Genomic DNA, 17,192 nt, shown 5'->3' on the forward strand with positions numbered 1-17,192 from the left:
GGAAATCCCCAACCTTGGCCCTGCAGCTGAGTCTGCCAGGGACTGCCGTCCCCAATGGCATGGCTCAGTGGAGCTTGTTGCCACTCCCTCACGGACTACAAAGGTGCTTCCTACATCGGGGTCAGATGGCTGGTAGGCAGGATGGAGTTTTCCGGGCTTTGATTTTCCCATGATGCTCTACCACTGAGGCAGAGAGCCAATAACAGCTGTGCAGATTTGCATAAAGGCTCGGGATGGTTCTGCTGAGGGAAATTTAAGCCGGGAGCATGGAGCAGGTTCCAGGGTGACTGAAGAGCTTCTCCTGGGTGCGTGAAATCTCTGCACAATGCTCTGGGCTCCTGTGATTGTTCTCCTGGGGGCATGGTGCACAGGTGAGGACACCCCACTAGACCAGGCTTTGCTGGCCCAAGGCTCTTCTCTGGGACGTAAAGGCCCATGGGAGCTGAGGCTAACATTTGTGGCAATTGTGTGTGTGGTCTTGTTGTTGTAGGCGCCAGCTCCCAGCTCGTGGTGACTCAGCCGCTCTCAGTGGCAGAACCTCCAGGAACTAGGGTAAAGCTCTCCTGTGCTCTGAGCAGTGGGTATAGCATCGGCAATGACAGGGTGCGATGGTACCAGCAGAAGTTGGGCAGTGCCCCACGGTTTGTGTACCACTATTACACCAGCGGTGACCAGGGCAGAGGCAGAGGGATCCCAGAGCGATTCACCGTCTCCCCTGACTCCTCCAACAACCTCTGGAATTTCGTCATCTCTGGGGTGCAGGCAGAGGATGAGGCTGACTATTACTGCTATACATGGGACAGTAAGCAGAAGGCCTACCACAGTCAGACATCCCCCAGGGGAAGTGAGATGAAAACCTCCAGCCTCTTGCACTGTGCCCTGCTCCAGCAGTAGGGGTTGAAGGAAGAATGGAAGAAATAAATGTCAAAGAAGTTACAGAGGCAGAGCAGGAGGAAGGATTCTGCCAGGGAAGGGGACTTTTACCCTTGTATGGCTCAGACGATTCTCTGGTTCTGTCACAAACCCTTGGCAAAGCAGGGCAGGGGAAGGTCACTGCTTTTGCAATTGAGTTCACTTGTTCACTGCCAGGAAAAAGGCTGCTCCTGGAAAGAGGGGAAGGAAAGCGACTGTCAAAGAAACATCCATCTTCCTGCAGGGCCTTCTGGTGCTCCATGCTAACAGGGAAAAGCTGGAAACCTTCTTCCTTCCTACTACCTCGACAAGGCACCAGGAGGGCTTCTAGAGCTCCCAGCACGTGGCGCATGGGACAGAGGCTTCCTAGGGTGTTTGGCAGCCTTGTCAAGAGGGAAGAGGAAGAATGGGGCGCAGTACCTGGCAGTGATCAGGAAAGCTCTGGGGCTTTGAGAGAGAATTGGAGAGTTCCAGCCACAGACCCGTTTACCTCAGGTAGCCGAGCTCATCTGGATTCCCCACTATGGCCTGGGCCCCTCTGCTCCTCATGCTGCTCGCTGCCAGAGCTGCTGGTGTCCCAGAGCGTTTCACTGCTTCCATGTCTGGTAACACAGTGTCCTTGACCATCGCTGGGGCCCTAGCAGAGGACGATGCTGGTTATTACTGTGCTGCTGGAGTGGGGGTGCTGAACCCAATGACGAGATTGGATGAGGAACAGATAAAAACGCCCCATAGGTGGTGACGGGCTGGCAAATGTGTCTTACATATAAAACTCTTGTTAATTCACCCTGGAATATTTACCTCTTTCACAATGGCTGATATTCAACTTGTGATCCACTAAAACCCCTTCTCAGCAGTGCTATTGCCTAGCCCATTATTCCCTAGAGAGAGTGGGCACCGCAGACTGTGAAGGGACAGAGGAATCAGCAGTGATGGAGAATCCTATGCAAGAAAGGCCCCATGACTGGCTGCTTGCTGGGCTAGAGGATAGAATCCACATGGGGCCGTCTTTGCAGATATTTTCATGTGTTGCATCTGCTGGATGAAAGTGTCTCCACTCTCAAAACTGAGGAGCCCTAAGCAAGCCCTGAAGATCTGGGACAATATGTGGAAGTCAAGATGACAGGAATGGACAGATTCAGCCTCTCCTCTACCCAATGATCAGAAGTTTAATAAACCCCTTGTGACCGGCGTCCCACAGGAGCCACACTGAGGTTACTCAATTAAGGTAAACTGCAAAGACTGGGGCAGACAATCCCCAAAGTCGGTGGTTTTTCTAGTGCTTAGATCCACCATGGACTTGGGACCATGCAGGTTTGGAACTCCCTTTGGTGTGTCTGGGACCTGTGTCCCCGTCACTAATGGGATAATCCGGTCCCAAGAGTTCCTGGCTCCCAAACCTGTGCTTACTCCTCCAGACCGTGCAATAATCAATTTGGGGATTTGTTCATGCCACTAGATAAAACTTGATGGCAAAGAGAGCTGAAGACAGGGGTCTGTAAAGCACCTGGCACAATGGAACCATGGTCCTGTCTAGGTCTCTGGGTTTCACTGTAACACGCATTAGAATAATCTGGCATAATTTCATTAACCTCTGGAGAACAGAGTTCAAAGTGTGACCGATGTCAAAGTGAAAATCCGTTTGGTGGTTCCACCAGTGTCCCCTCTTATGCCCAGTACAAATGACTGGAAATCTTGACACAACAGAGGCTCAGGACTGGAAGAGCAAAGAGTTGCTGGTAAAACTGGGCAGAGGTTTGTGGCGAGAACAACAGAGGCCTGAGAGGACAGGATTGCAATGGGAGAAGCAGGTTCTGAACATCCCCACGATGTGTCTTTCTGCAGCCAGAGTGATCAGAGAGCACAGGGTTATCGGGAGAGCAGAGAGTGGGACTCTGCCTGCTCTGTGCGCTTAGCCCATTGGAACAACCTCCCTTGGGTTGGCTCTGCCCCTTTATGACAGAGCTCGGACTGGAGAGGCAGGAGCCTTGGAGTGAGCCATAGATTTGCATGAAGGGGCCGTTCTCCAGCGCTGGGGGTTTAAGAGAGAATCGGTGGGTTCCAGCCAGAGACCCGTTTGCCTCAGGAAGCCGAGCTTGTCTGGATCCACCATGGCCTGGGCCCTTCTGTTCCTCACGCTGCTCACTTACTGCATTGGTAAGGGGGGGTTGATTTGGTGAATGAAGCAAAAGAAGAATATATATCCAGCTGTCGCGCTGCTCTCTCTGCAGGCAGCGTGAGAATGGCGGTTCTGCTCCGTGCTAGGGGGAGTTCTGATCAGCTTGTTTCCCATGTTTCAGGTTTCAGTTCCCAGCAGCTCCAGTCGCTGAAGACGTCGCAGTTAGTGTCTCCTGGAGGGACCGTGACCCTCTCCTGCAGCCTGAGCAGTGGGGCCATCACTGATGGCAACTACCCGAGCTGGGTTCAACAGAGACTGGGGTGATCATGTACCACACAAGTACCAGACCCTCGGGGATCCCAGCGCGTTTCACTGGCTCCAGATCGGGTAACACCATGTCCTTGACCATCACGGGAGCCCTGGTGGAGGATGATGCTGATTATTACTGCGCTGTGTGGACTGGGAGTGCTCATCACAGAGACACTGTCAGATGGGGAATTGATACAAAAACCTCCCTCCCCACCTGTGCCCTGCTGGAAGCTGTGCTGGCTGCAGAGCCCAGGGTATGAGTGAGGTCTATCAGAGAGCTGAGCATCGCTCCCTGTGACATCCAGCTCCTCCCCCTCTGGACAGGGACAACTCTCTCCCTGCTCTCCAGATACACTGCGCAGGGGGACGACTGGTGCCTCTTACACTGACCGTGGGTCTGCTCCTGCTAGAACAGGGCAAAGCTTGCTGGGCACGTCAGTGTCGCTGCTCCTGGCTTAGACCCGAGAGGGCATCGGACACGTAGATGAAGAGGAGAAAGAGATTTACTCCCACCCCTGTAAGGCCAGCTCCAGCCTACACCCAGTGCAGTCACTGTGAGTCGTTCCCTTGACTGCACGGACACCGGATTGGGCCCTTCTTCTGTGCACTGGGGGTCGTAGTGGCAAAGAGAAGTGTTCTGGGCACTGAGTGGGCGGCAGTTTCTCTCCTTATAAACATCTCCATGACACACAAACACAGCCCGGGAACTGGGGCCTCCCTTCTGGGACTTACAATCAGAGTGGGACATCTGTCTGAAAGGTTAAAAACATCTGGGCTGAATTCCCAGGTGTAGACGTGTAGCTGCCCTGGTATCACTGGAACGAGGGTGCTTTATCCAGCTGAGAACGGACCCAGAGTGCCCAGTGCTGTGAATGTTTTATTATTTAGTTGATTCTTTCCCCCCTATTGCAGGCACCTACAAAACCTAAACTCTCAGCCCTAAATTATCATGATAATTGATGAAATACACAATGAGCTGCCCAGGTAACCCCTGAGACTCTGAACCCATCTATCCATAGACAAGCACCAGCATGACCCCTCCTCCTGCCCCACCAGCCCCCCAGCCCCCTCCCCAGAAGCCTGGGGAAAACCCATGGCTGGGGCTTCACAGCATTGCTGGGAGACGTTCTTTGGGTCAGGGTCCGCTATGTTGTTCTGGGTTTGTACAGGGCCTGGCACAATGGGGTCCTGTTCATGCCAGAGGCTCTAAGGTGCTACCGCAATGCAGATAATCAATAATACTGTTCATGGTGTGAAGAGTCTCTCTTTTACTGCATTTCCTGCATAGCTCTTCCACATGGCCACTGACAGAGCCCCAGGAGCGCAGCCCCTGTGCTCTGGGCTGAGCCCATAACGGTTCCTCCTGGAAGGAATCTCAGGCAAAGGAAAAGGTTTTGCCCAGGTCACAGACCTGTCATTTGGCCAGAAGAGGTCACTAGAGCTGCAGAAATCCCCGGGTGTCTGGCGGTTCCGGTGGTTAGTTTGCCAGGCCCGGCTCCCCTCTCAGCAGGGGCGCTGGAACAATATTTATAGTGGGGGTGCTGAGAGCCATTGAACCAAACTGTAAACCCTGCATAGAATGGAAACCACTTCAAGCCAGGTGGTGCGGCAGCTCCCCCCAGGCCTCCTAGTTCCAGCACCTATGACTCTCAGTCCACAGAACAGCGCAGAGTTCAGTGGCTTTCGGTTGACTCTGAACACAGCTGACGGCTCTGCCAAGCCCGCGGTTCCCGTCCTGGGGGAGGGAGACTGGAACCAGAGGCATGTGATAATATTACAGTGGAGTTACAGTTACCCAGCCTCATTCCAGCTGGTTGCCACAAGCAGACGGACAGAGGGGAAAGAGAACCAGAAAAGGAAAGAGAAGAAATAAGGAACAGGAGCTAGAAACTCCATCGGGAGCAGCTTGAGCTTCTGTGTGCACCGTGCCGATCTTCCTTCGCCTCTGCTTGGCCATCGCCCTGGACAGCAGCCAGAAGGGGGGCCACCGGTAGGCAGAGTCCTGGTCACTCTTGGGGTCCATTCTTCCATCATGAAGGAGGCCAGGCAGTGACTGATCCCGCGACTCCTCTCTGAGGTCTCTCTGGTTGGGGCTGGCTTTGTGACCCTTGGTGGCCTGGTCCCAGTTTGAACTTGGCTTTTACTCATTTAGGGGCAAATACTTCCCCGGGTACCCCAGACAGCTGCAGAAACTGGTCAGGCAGCAGAGCCTGAGAGGTCCTGCCATGTGGAGGTGGCAGGAGACAGGGACACTGCCCAGATGCATTCCCCATTCCCCCATGGGCCCTGCCTGGGCTCCTCCATGCCAACATGCAGGGGGAGTTTGAGGTAGGGGCTGAAGCCGTTGGTTCCGTGGCTATGGAGATCCACATTCAATTGCCCCAGGCAGGGGAGGTGCAAGAGCTAGACAGGGGATTATGGAGCAGTTCTGCCCTTCCTTGCAGGTGGGGGTGGGGAAGGGTCCATGGCCTCCCTGCACGTGGGCTGTTTGCTCAGGTTGTGCCCAGCAACTAGGGGTTTTCCATAACAGGAGCGAGGGAGCGACTGGGCTGCAGGGGCCTGTTCATGCCAGAGACACTCCTTGTAACGCACTTGCGGAAGGGGTCAGGCAGGAGCTGCCTGTCCTGGATGCTGAGCGATGTGTGTTCTACACCCCCAACCGATTCTCCCACCTCTCTGTTTTCCGTTGTCCTCCAACCCACTCCCTGCCCATTGTAGTGCCATGTACATGTGCCCAGGGAGCCCCAGAGCTCTTTGTCCTCTGCCCCGCTGAGAAGGGGAGTGGGAGAGGCACATGCAGACCCCGTGAAGGCCAAACTACAGGAAGGAATCCTCAGCAACACCAGAACTCGCACCCATGTCTGATTAAACAAACATGAACGCACTGATTCACTGGGAAAACTTCCATCCCTTCCAGCCATCTTTGCAGTGTGTTTGTGGCCATAGGGTAGGTGCTGTAAAAATTTAAAGCAGAAAGTACTTTACACTGAAGGAACCTACACTGCCTGAAATGGATACCAAACACCTGCACTTCCTTAATGAATAACTAAATATCAGTCTGAAAGGTTTTAAAGAGCAATGCAAACTTCTTGTATTGCTGAGAAGACAAACGGGGCCGGATTGCGCTGCAGAGAGCCGTAGCCGTCGGACTTCTTATGAAATCACTGAGCTGTAGCACACAATGGCTTACTGTGCTAATGGGGGTTCTGGAGACCTGGATTCAAATCCTGGTTGCATTAGGACTTTCAATGGTACAACGAGGAGCACTACCATAATCAGTTACTTCTTGTACGTGGCTGGACAAATATTAGGAATTCAGGGGTCTTTTTCCTTCTCTTCCTTAGATTTCTCCTCTTCTTCATTCTTCATGCTGCCTTGTTCCTCTGCTGACTCTTGATCCTCAACTTCTTTTGAATTTTTTTCTTCTTCTCTAGAACATGCTCTCCAGCCAATGAGCAGGGAGCAGATTTGCATGAAGGGGCCGTTCTCCAGCTCTGGGGGTTTAAGGGAGAATCGGAGGGTTGCAGCCACAGACCCGTTTGCCTCAGGAAGCCGAGCTCATCTGGATTCCCACCATGGCCTGGGCCCCTCTGCTCCTCACGCTGCTCACTTACTGCGTTGGTAAGGGTGGAGGGTGGGGTTTCTCTGAATGGATCCCAAGACCAGGGGCTGATCACTAACTGGACTTTGGGTTGAAATCCCTGGGACTCGCTCTCTGATTTGGGAAGAACATTTCTCAGACAAGAGAGGCAGGTTGTGATTGGTTGGTTTCTGTTGCTCTCTCCAGGTTGGAGTTCCCAGAGTGCGCTGACTCAGACAAGCTCCACCATGGCAGTGAAACCGGGGGAGACGGCCGAGCTGCACTGCACGCTGCAAGGGGTGGGGTACATTAGTAAAAACCACCCATCCTGGTATCAGCAGAGATCGGGGAAGGCCCCTCGGTTACTGATCTATGAGTCTAAGAGCAGAGCCTACGGGATCCCAAAGCGTTTCTCTGGCGAGACATATGGTAACAGGGCGTCGTTAACCATCACTGGAGTCCAGGCCGAGGATGAGGCTGATTATTACTGTGCTGTGTGGACTGGGAGTGCTCCTCACAGTGACACAGTCAGATGGGGAACTGAGACGAAAACTCCCCTGTTGAACGAAGCCTTCCTTTTTGCTGCATAGCAGCTGCAGGCCAGGGTTTACTGTGCATGCCTCACTCTGATCTGGGGGGATGACTTCCTGTAGAGCTAAGGAGGCAGTGACAGCCGGAGGTATATGGGTTATGAGACAGCCTCCCCCATTTTCCCATCCCTGCACTGGCTTCCCTCATTTACCCCCCATTCCTTTTCAGTTCCAGTCCCCTATTCCGTCCCTTCTCAGTTCCTGCCCCCTTCTCTAGTCCCCCTTCAACTCGTTCTCAGATACCCGTAGAGACACCCCTTGTGAGTCACCTGCCCTTAGCAGCTGCCGTTGCCTCTCTGAGGTGCCATGCACAATAATGGTCTCTGGTGGCCACGAGAGAACTCCTGGCCACAGCCCAGCCAGACGTGTGAGATTCCGGTCGACGGGCGGGGGTGGCAGGGCTGCCAAAGGCTGACAGACAAGTGAGGTGTGTGACACTTGGCAGCCCTGTCTTTCACACTGGTGAGCAAATTCACAAAGGGCTTCCATGGAGCTCTTCCTGATTTACACTGCAATGAGATCAGAGCCTGGCCAATCCGCCCTAACACTACCCCAGCTAACGGGAGAGGGCTTCTTAGCTCTGCCTCACTCCTGAGAGACCTGCAAATGGTCATGGGAGAGAAAGACCCTGCATTATTCTATGAACATTCAAACCTGTACTGGGCAACCCAACCCAACCCATCCCTTCAAGGATTTAACCCAGGCGTTGAACTGCGAATGCGATCAGCACTGCAGATTCGAACCAACCCTCAGAGCTAAGCGTCTGGAGCTCGTGGCCTGTGGAATGAAATTTGGTGTGACTGCAGCAGGACGCCGTCCCAGAGCAGATCCTGACTAGAGCCCAGCATCGAGAACACCCTGGATCAGCACCAGGGAACAGGGGTTCGCTCAAGCGTGTGTGACGCAGGCCATGGCCATGAGCGTGCACTGAGGACCTACGTGAGCACAGCGGAAGGAGGAGCTACAGACAGGGTAGCTGAGGATTAGGAGGGCTCAGTTTTATTAATGTGGCTGTACAGAGGGGTGACTCATAACTCCAGCCCTCCATGCTGGTAACAGTCGGTCGCTCCCCCTGATGTAGCAGAAATGGGCTACCCTGTGGAGATGCACAGAGAAGCTGTGAGCTTCGCAGGAGCTCTGCTCTTGCCAACCTGCGCCGAGAGCCTGTGGAGGTCACTGAAAAGACTCCCCTTGATTTCTGTGAGCGTTGGATCAGGTCTTTGGAGCAGAGGGTACCAGCAGCAGGAACAACAGTCTCAGCAGGGAAAGATACCAGTCATCAGAGTATTAAGGTTCTTGGGTCCCAAGGCCCCACTCCTTCCCCCACCGTCCATGCTCAAATCATGACATGGACCATGAGGGATCCCTCCCGAGATGGCTCCTTCTCTGAGCTGCTCAGAGCTGTGCCCAGGGTGCGAATGGAACAGAGAGCGCAGGGCTTCAGTCCCCTTCGCTGTGCAGACGCAGGGCCTGGCAGCACCCTGCTCTCTGAACATGCCCCCGGCCCAGCTGAAGAGTCTCCAGCTCTTAATATCTCATTTAAACCTCCCCTGCTGCAGATTAAGCCATTCACTCCTTGTCCTACCGTGAATGGACACGGAGAACAATTAATCACCATCCTCTTTATAACACCCCTTAAGATATTTGAAGGCTGTTATCAGGGTTCCCACCATAGTCATCTTTTCTCCTGCCCATTTTATTTACCTTGCCTCATCGGTATGTTTCTCCAGCTTTTAACATTTGTGTTGCTCTTCTCCGGTTTGTTTGCATCTTTCTTAAAGTGAGGTGCCCAACACTGGATACAAGTGCCAAATGGAGCCGAACAATTCTCTCCTGTGTCTTCAATACAACACTCCTGTTAATTCACCCCAGAACGATATTTGCCTTTTTCATAATTGCGTCATGTTGGCACATATTCAATTTGTGATGGACTAAAACCACCAGGTCCTTGTGAGCAGTATTCCTGCTGAGCCAGTTATTTCCCAGAGACAGCAGCAGACCTGTGAAGAGAAAGAGGGGTCAACTGTGATGGAGAATCCCCTGGGATAAATGTGTCTGTGACTGGCTGCATGCAGGGCTAGAGGAAAGGAATCCACATGGGCCGTCGGCAGATATTTTCATTAGTTGCATTCGCTGAATGAAAGTCTTTCCACTCTCAGAACTGAGGCGGCCAAGTCCTGAAGCTCTGGGAGAATAGTTGGAAGTCATGGCTACAGGAATGGCCGGATTCAGCTTTTCCTCCAGCCAATGACGGAAAGTTTAATAAACTCCTTTTCCTTAGAATTGTAGATGAGTTATTCCAGCAGCAGCCCCTCTCTCATCCTCACAGAGGCTTCCATGCACTCTAGGGCTGCCAGCTAATAAGCTTAGAACAGCTCCATCCATTACACACTGCTTCTCTCTTGGGTAACAAGCCTCTGAGGGAAACCCCAGAGGAAGGTTATTTTCATGGGCTGAACCATGTGTTAAAAGAGAGCCGGTCTCAGGGATACCTGCTGCCCATTCAGTCACGTGGACCATGGTGACTTTCATTGGCAATCTCATGAGTTCCCTCTGGCAACACCACTGCGTGGTGTTTACATGGGTGCCAGCAATGGGAAAGGATGGCACGTATTGTTAGTCTCTTTTAACACAGTTTAGCTGCTGGACGGTAGGGGAGGAACCAGCACCTGTGACCAGCCAGTTCTCTGCAGGACATGAGCAAGTGCTCCACAGAGCACAGGGTAGGACTCTGACTTAGAACTGCACAATCGCACATTCATTAGTGGGGAAGCCAGGATCCGACAACAGGGGAAACATGACGGAACAATGGGCTAGACAGGAATCAGTACTAATGTTCCTAGAGCACTGTACAGCTTCAGAGCACTTTGCAAACAGTGCCTGATGAATTCTCACCACACCCCTAGGACACGGGTGGGTTTTATTGCCTCATTCCACAGCAGGAAGAAAAAAGGCAGAGGGGCTAAGTGACTTATCCAGTGTCCTAGAATGAGCCAATGCCAGAGACGGAAATAGAACTTGGGGCCTGTTCATTCACTCAGTGTTGTGAATCCCTGTGGCTTCCCCCAGCCCTGCGATGATGGGTCAGTACGGCTGTAACCGTGGCAATTTCCAGCAATATCCTGGACGAAACTTATTGAATCAAGTTTAAGTATTTTAAGAGCCCATTGCATTAAAAATGTAAATGTCTATGGACCATTGCGGGATGGTTTGGAACTTGGTTCGGAGGAAGACAGGCTTAACGCATTATCTGGGAGGTACTGTGACCTTCACACGACCAAGCTGGACAATGTAGCAGGCGGGACTAATCTTCTGGGACGAGACGTGTGAAGTGGAATTCCTACGAAGTCGTGGGGAGGAGCGGATTGCAACCCCCACTTTAGGGATGCAGCCTCTGAATCTTGAACCTTTCGTCTGCTGATCACCTGTTCCGTTAGGACATTTCAGAGACACAAAGTGGGTTCTTCGGGAACCAGCTGACAAAGAAAGGACTCGTAAATAAATAGCCTGACTTTAAGTGGACTCAGGGCCTTTGTTCTGATCTAGGAAGTGGACAGGACTTCCAGCCCAGGGAGGGCCCTGGTCCTTAAGGAAGGCTCAGAAGGACTGGCACAGCCCAGAGCTCTCGTGGAGGTTGGGCTGGCAGGGAGCTCCTGTAAGCTGACTAGCAGGCATGTAGTTTCTTTTACTGTTTTTCATGTTTTCTCTCGCACGCTTTTTCCTTAAGAATTAAATAGGTTTGCTTAGGAAGAACCGTGTGGTAAATTAGAAGTATGGGCAATTGCAATGTAATTAGTCTCTGAGGAGAAAGCAAGCAGGCCTGGAGAGGCAGACTGTCTTTTGTTGGGAATAGTGAAGGCAGGGAACTGTTCAGCCTGGAAATATCTTGGTCAGGAGGGGGAGAGAGGTGGGTCTCCACTCAAGAAAGTTGATGACTAGGGAGCCGAAAGCCTAAGGGTGGGTGACTAGGGCCTGTGGGTGCTGCACAACATCCTCTGACAAGGAGTTCCACAGGTTGACTGTGCGTTGTGTGAAGAAATATTTCCTTTTGTTTGTTTTAAACCTACTGCCTATTAATATCATTGGGTGACCCCTAGTTCTTGTGTTGTGAGAAGGGGTAAATAACACGTCCTTATTTATTTGCTCCACACCATTCCTGATTTTATAGACCTCTATTATATCCCCCCAGTCGTCTCTTTTCCAAGCTGAAAAGTTCCAGATCACAGGATGCCTGAGTGTGAACGATACTGGATCAGACGGGTGCTATGCTACCAACGACGCATATTTTATTTCCTCTTACTCCTGTTGCAGCGCTGAAGCTCCTCTGACTCTGTCTTCTCTTTGTGATTGATTCTGTTCCAGGTTCTGATGCCCAGGTTGTGCTGACTCAGCCGCCCTCGTATCAGCATCTCCTGGGCAAAGGGTTACGATCTCCTGTGCCAGGAGCAGTGGCAGCATCAGCGGTAGCTGGAATTCCTGGTACCAGGAGAGCCCTGGCCGAGCTCCGGTACTGATTATATATCAGGATGGCAAGCGGCCCTCAGGGATTCCAAGTCGATTCTCCGGTGCCATTGACAGCTCTGCCAATGCTGCCACTCTAACCATATCTGGGGTCCAGGCCGACGATGAGGCTGACTATTACTGTGCTTCGTATGACAGCAGCGGCAATCCCACAGTGCTGCAGACCCATGGGGAACTGAGACCAAAACCTCCCACGGCAGCTCAAGTGAAACTCCTCCACGCTGGTCTCACTGTGTCCTTGTGCTGCCTGAGGCCCTGCAGCGAAATGAACTGTCTCTCCCCCGTCACAGGTGTTACAATCCGAAATCAAGAGCAAATGGTGAGGTAGCTTCTGTGTGTCTTCTTTGGGGGGCGGACAGCCAGTGAGGAGCTGTCCTGTGGGGATGCGCTGAGGCATTGTACTGGCGTGGGGCGGACATAGGAGAAGGCCTCACAGGACTCTGGGGAGGCAGGGGCCGGTGAAAGGAGCAGCCTGTGCTTTCCCCATCGCTGCTGCCCAATGCTAGCGATCCACAGGGGCTGTGGCCCTGTCCACTGCCCACCTGGGCTGGCCATGCTGCCCTTAGAATGGTAGGATGACACCAGGTGGTTGCTGACCCCAAGCCAGCACTCCAGACGAGCACCGTGTCTCTAGTGGGTCTGGATCCTGCGCAGAGGCATTGAGATGGGAAGGGACTTGGGAGAGCTGGGATGTGTTTCCACGGGTGGGCTTCTTGAAACCCCTGCTGCGTGAATTCCCAAGCCGGACACACCCTGGGGAGGAAGGGTTGGGCCGGCTCCACCTGGGATGGGCTGGGGGTATCTGTCATCGGGGATTATGCCAAGTGGCATTATAGCCAATAATAGTGTTTAAGCCATGAACATGAATATAGATATTCCAGGTCACAGGATGCCTGAGTGTGAACGATACTTGATCAGACGGGTGCTATGCAAGCAAGGATGCATTTTCTGTTAGGGAGAATGACTGGAATGAATTGCTATCGCGTCTGCAACCGACATGACCCCAACTCTGGAGGGTGGCCAACATGTGGGAGGGCAGAATGACACTGCAAAGAGATGTGGGGAGATTAAACCACTGGAGGCTGCAGTAAACCAGAGGAGACTTGGTGTGAAGAAACATAAAGCCTTATCCCAGGGAAGGAAATGAACAGCACAGAGAGAAACTGGGGAAGGGCCACAACCAGGCAGGTCCACCCATCACACTGAAGTGAGTTTCTTTCTGTTTTGTATCACTAACACTGTCCTAGCAGTGACGCCGGGAAGGTGTGCAACTGGGCCTGGGAATTAGAAGGGGAGCTCGCCCCAGTAAATCTCTTTGATAAGAAAGTGACCCACAAGCTGAAGCCATTGGAGAAAATACCAGTGACCGCTAGGTGTCATCGTTGTCCCCCGGTTTTGCCAGCTGTAGTGAGGCTCCTTGGGACAGACAATGTCTAGCATGGGGTGGGCACGTCTGGGTATCGAACTTGTACGGCGAGCCATGAATGATGACGAAATTGGGGTTGGGGTGCGGGAGAGGGTGACAGCTCTGGCGGGGTGCAGGCTCTGCAGGGGGGCCGGAAATGAGGAGTTGAGGGTGTGTGCAGGGGGGGAAAGGCTAAAGAGGACGACACAACCTTTCTCCTCTATCCCACCCGCTAGTTTTGAGCCCTAGCCCAAGCTGCAGCTTCACAGCGCTGGGGATAGAGCTGGTTTTAGAGCATGAGTGTGAGATCCACTCGCCCGAGTCTGTCCAAATGCTGTGTGGATGTAGTGAATGGGACTCAGTTTTGCTCAGAAGGGAAGTTTCTTCATGACCTGGAATTCCTCCATAATTTGGAGCTGTCTGCCTGGCCACAAGGAACTTTATATGGGTTGTAATCCTGGCACAATCCCCTGTTACCCTAAACATCCACACGGGGGAGGGGTGCTTTGCTAAAGTGAGCTCGGTAGGTGTCAGGAGAACAGTGGAAAGACGTGTGTCTTGGAATAAGATATCGGGAATAAGGAACCAACTTCAGCCTCCTTGCGTATTTGAGGCGACACCTTCCGATTTTGTCCTTCACTCCCTTTAGAAGAGCTCTGGCTGCCCCTCAGCCCCTGACTCCCAGAACAACTGACTTCTCCACTTCTCTGCTTCCTGCCGCCCTGCTGCTGACACTGGGCACAGAGACCATTCAGCGTTCCTCTGCTCCTCACTCACAACCCCCATTCCCTGCCTCACCGCAGCGCCTGAGAGAAGGATGGAGGTTCTCACCAGGCAGGTCGCAGAGGGAGAGACAGGCTGGAGCCAGGGGGCTTGGAACTGGAATCACAGCCATATCCAAACTCTGCTAGTGTGCTCTGTGGCAGGAACGGATCCGATCGGTGCCTATTGCGTGCCAGGCCTTGCAAGGGCTCAACCCCGGAGCCTCTGGGCTCGGCAGTTTGTAGCCCCGGCACCTCTGGGCTTGCCAATTTTTTTTTTACCACGTCAGAAAAAAAATTGCTTGAGCCCCGGCACGTCTTTCATTGCAAATGAAGCACTGGATCTGACATTCTGGGTCAGGCTCAGGCCCATCTGCACAGGCAGCCTCACTATGGCCGAGAACCAGTCATGCCAGGGCTTCAAACAAGTGGTCCCACAGCGCACAGTTGGGCCACACACCACGGTCAGCTTCTTGCCAAGTGAGCTGCTGATAAATGTCCAAGTGCTCTTAGGGACTCCAGGAAATGAAACCTGTGCACCAATGTATTTCCTGAACCTGTGCGATGCTGAGGGCCTCCCGTCTCCCACTTGAAGCCGGTGAGAACTGGGGATGTTCCACACGTCACCGGGTCAGGCCCACAAGCCCTGCTGGTGTGAGCTGAGGGCTGGGGGTGGGAGCAGCAGCCCATACTGGGGCAGAAGGACACACACTACAGCAGAGCAAGGCACAGAAGACTGATGTGACGCATGTGGCCGTGTAACTGAACACAGACGTCATCAGTCTGTTCTCTGGGCTGTGCACCATTAAACATGGACTCCCTGCTGTTGCCATGGCAGCGGTGCATCAGCAGCCCTTTTGTGTTCCAGCTGTGGAGGGTAGCGATGTGTACGCTCGCTATCTCCCGAGTGCGTGCGATTTCTCCCGGAGACTTGTCATTTGTTCTTTCTTTGCTATTTTCCTTGAAATAAGTCATCTAGACGGCCAAATACGTGTTTGGCTTTGTGTGTGTGTGGAAACGTCACAGCAGCCAGCTGACACTCAGTGAGGTTTGGAAGTGTCCTTAACTGGGGAAAGCCAGCGACAAAGCGCTGGATCAATGGTTGTGAGAGGTGGGGACCAGTCACTTGTAAGGGAGCTCTTGGACAGCGTGAGCTCCAACCACCCTGTCTGTGCACTGACAGTCTTCATAGCTATTGACCTGTATCCAGTCTGCCTTTTTAGGGGCAGTGGAGAGGCTTGTGGGGGGGAAGCGCTGGCCATACCTGGGGAGAGTTAAAACCCTCTCCCTCAGCAGGGAGTCTTCAGCAGGTGTCTGGCTTCACTGCAGTGATTGCTGGGGAGCCCAGTCAGGGGCTGGATTCAGCTGGAGCTAATTGCTCATTACTGGGGAAACCAGGCACTATGAGAAGGGGGAGCAGGGGAGAGTCACTCTGTTATGAGGGTTAGGCTGAGTTAGGGGCCCTGTGCATTCTGGGATGAAGGAGAGCTAGACCAGTATAGAGCCCTTTGGCTTGGTTTAGTGGGGCTAGCTCTCTGATCTCAGAGGTGAGGCTGTTCCCTGTGCCAGAGCTTGGCTTACCTGACCTGTCAGGTGTGTATGAGATGATCCATTATATGGCACGGAAGGCTTGTGTAGTTGATTTTAAAAAGCTACACGATAATGTAAAAGTGCTGAAATAGTCATATGTAAAGGTCAGTTACTAAACCCACAGAAGAGAACAGTAGATAACTGAGTTAGTAGGTTTGTAAATTCACAGACAGGAACATTGAGACACCACAATGAGTGAAATATTTCAAGATGATGAGTTTACTCTGGTTCTGGTCTAGTCCCAGCTGCTAGAAGGTGCTCTCCAACTCTCTGTTTTATTTGTAAGTTGGTATTTTGGCTTCTTCACCAATAACTTTCCCGCAGGAGGACGGTGTCTCCCTATTACATGGCATTTCATCTTCTCTGCTCTTCCTTCGCTTGAAGGAAACACCAGGGCAATAACAAAAAAAAATTGCTTGCAAAAGGATAAAGCAGAATCAGTGGTGAACAGCCAGCAAAACAATAAAGAAACAGGCTGTCTCGTTCCAAGTGCTCGGTGACATCAGGCTGAACTCTTTAGATGCTGAGGAGTTAGCCCAATGCCATGTGAGTTGCTTCCCTGCAGAGCACCAGGATGTGTGAGAAGGATTAACAGAGTGTTCTCCAGGCAGGGATTAGTGTGTTACTGGGAGTGAGTCTGTGCAGTGTAAAGCAGTTGGTCATGCTACAACTTTACACACACACACACACAGTTGATTTTCTTACCTGTTTTCTTAAAAAGAATCCACATCTATTCTATTGTTTCAAGACAGCAGCGTTCCTGTTTGTACAATTATCAGAAGAAGGGAACCTCCCCTGGGCAGGAATTCTCCCAAAAACTATAAATCCAGAGTAGCCAGCTCAGAAATCTGAGGATTTGCTCCCGAACTGCACAGACCTGATCTTAGTCTCAGCAGCAAAAGGGCTTGTCTAGATTTCCATCTCCACCACTCAGTGTCAGCCAGGTGAGGCAGCAGCCTGCTAAGAAAGTAATGCTCCAGGAGGAAGAGAATTCAGAAAAGTGACCTCTTCCATTCAGCTGATCCCAGCGTTTTCCTGGGGTTTAGCACCTTCTGTTTAAGATAAATGGGTTCATACCATCCATTCCATAGGGGTGTGTTAAAAACAAATCTATGTCCAAGCCCAGTAATCTCTTCTCCTGGAGGTGAACGGAGGGGAGAGAGAAGGTAAAACGATCTGCTGAGCTAAAGGAGCTTTGCTGCAACAGACTCAGGGCAGAGGGCAAGCAGAATGACATCAGTGGTCAGTCACCTAATTTACTGCCACCCCCATCCCCACTCTAATGGCAAACTTAGCAGAGCAGGTTACTCCCAGTGTTAACTTCCTTACTGTATGGGAAGCCCATGGGAGTAGGTGCTGTTCTCCTTGCATACACCGTACACTCCACGCCCTTGCAGTTGGCTTA

At 52.3% G+C, this 17,192-nt stretch overlaps 3 protein-coding genes across 10 annotated transcripts in view; all 3 read left to right on the forward strand.

The window, feature by feature from the left end:
- LOC102937026 (immunoglobulin lambda-1 light chain) overlaps positions 1–17,192 on the forward strand; it is a 537,592-nt gene that overhangs the window by 65,930 nt on the left and 454,470 nt on the right. The window contains exon 1 of one of the 6 annotated variants that reach the window (XM_043529654.1): positions 2,997–3,069. The exons of the other annotated variants lie outside the window; for them this stretch is intronic. Coding sequence (XP_043385589.1) covers positions 3,024–3,069 — 46 coding nt within the window. The 5' untranslated portion in view covers positions 2,997–3,023. Of the gene's footprint in view, positions 1–2,996; positions 3,070–17,192 lie in introns of those variants that run through there. 6 annotated transcript variants of the gene reach the window in all.
- LOC102941305 (immunoglobulin lambda variable 3-21) overlaps positions 1–17,192 on the forward strand; it is a 550,568-nt gene that overhangs the window by 58,062 nt on the left and 475,314 nt on the right. The gene's annotated exons all lie outside the window — the stretch shown is intronic.
- Positions 1–17,192, forward strand: part of LOC122461352 (immunoglobulin lambda-1 light chain-like) — a 567,620-nt gene that overhangs the window by 46,617 nt on the left and 503,811 nt on the right. The gene's annotated exons all lie outside the window — the stretch shown is intronic.

This window comes from Chelonia mydas, chromosome 15 (genome assembly GCF_015237465.2).
Source record: "Chelonia mydas isolate rCheMyd1 chromosome 15, rCheMyd1.pri.v2, whole genome shotgun sequence".
Classification (NCBI taxonomy): domain Eukaryota; kingdom Metazoa; phylum Chordata; order Testudines; family Cheloniidae; genus Chelonia; species Chelonia mydas.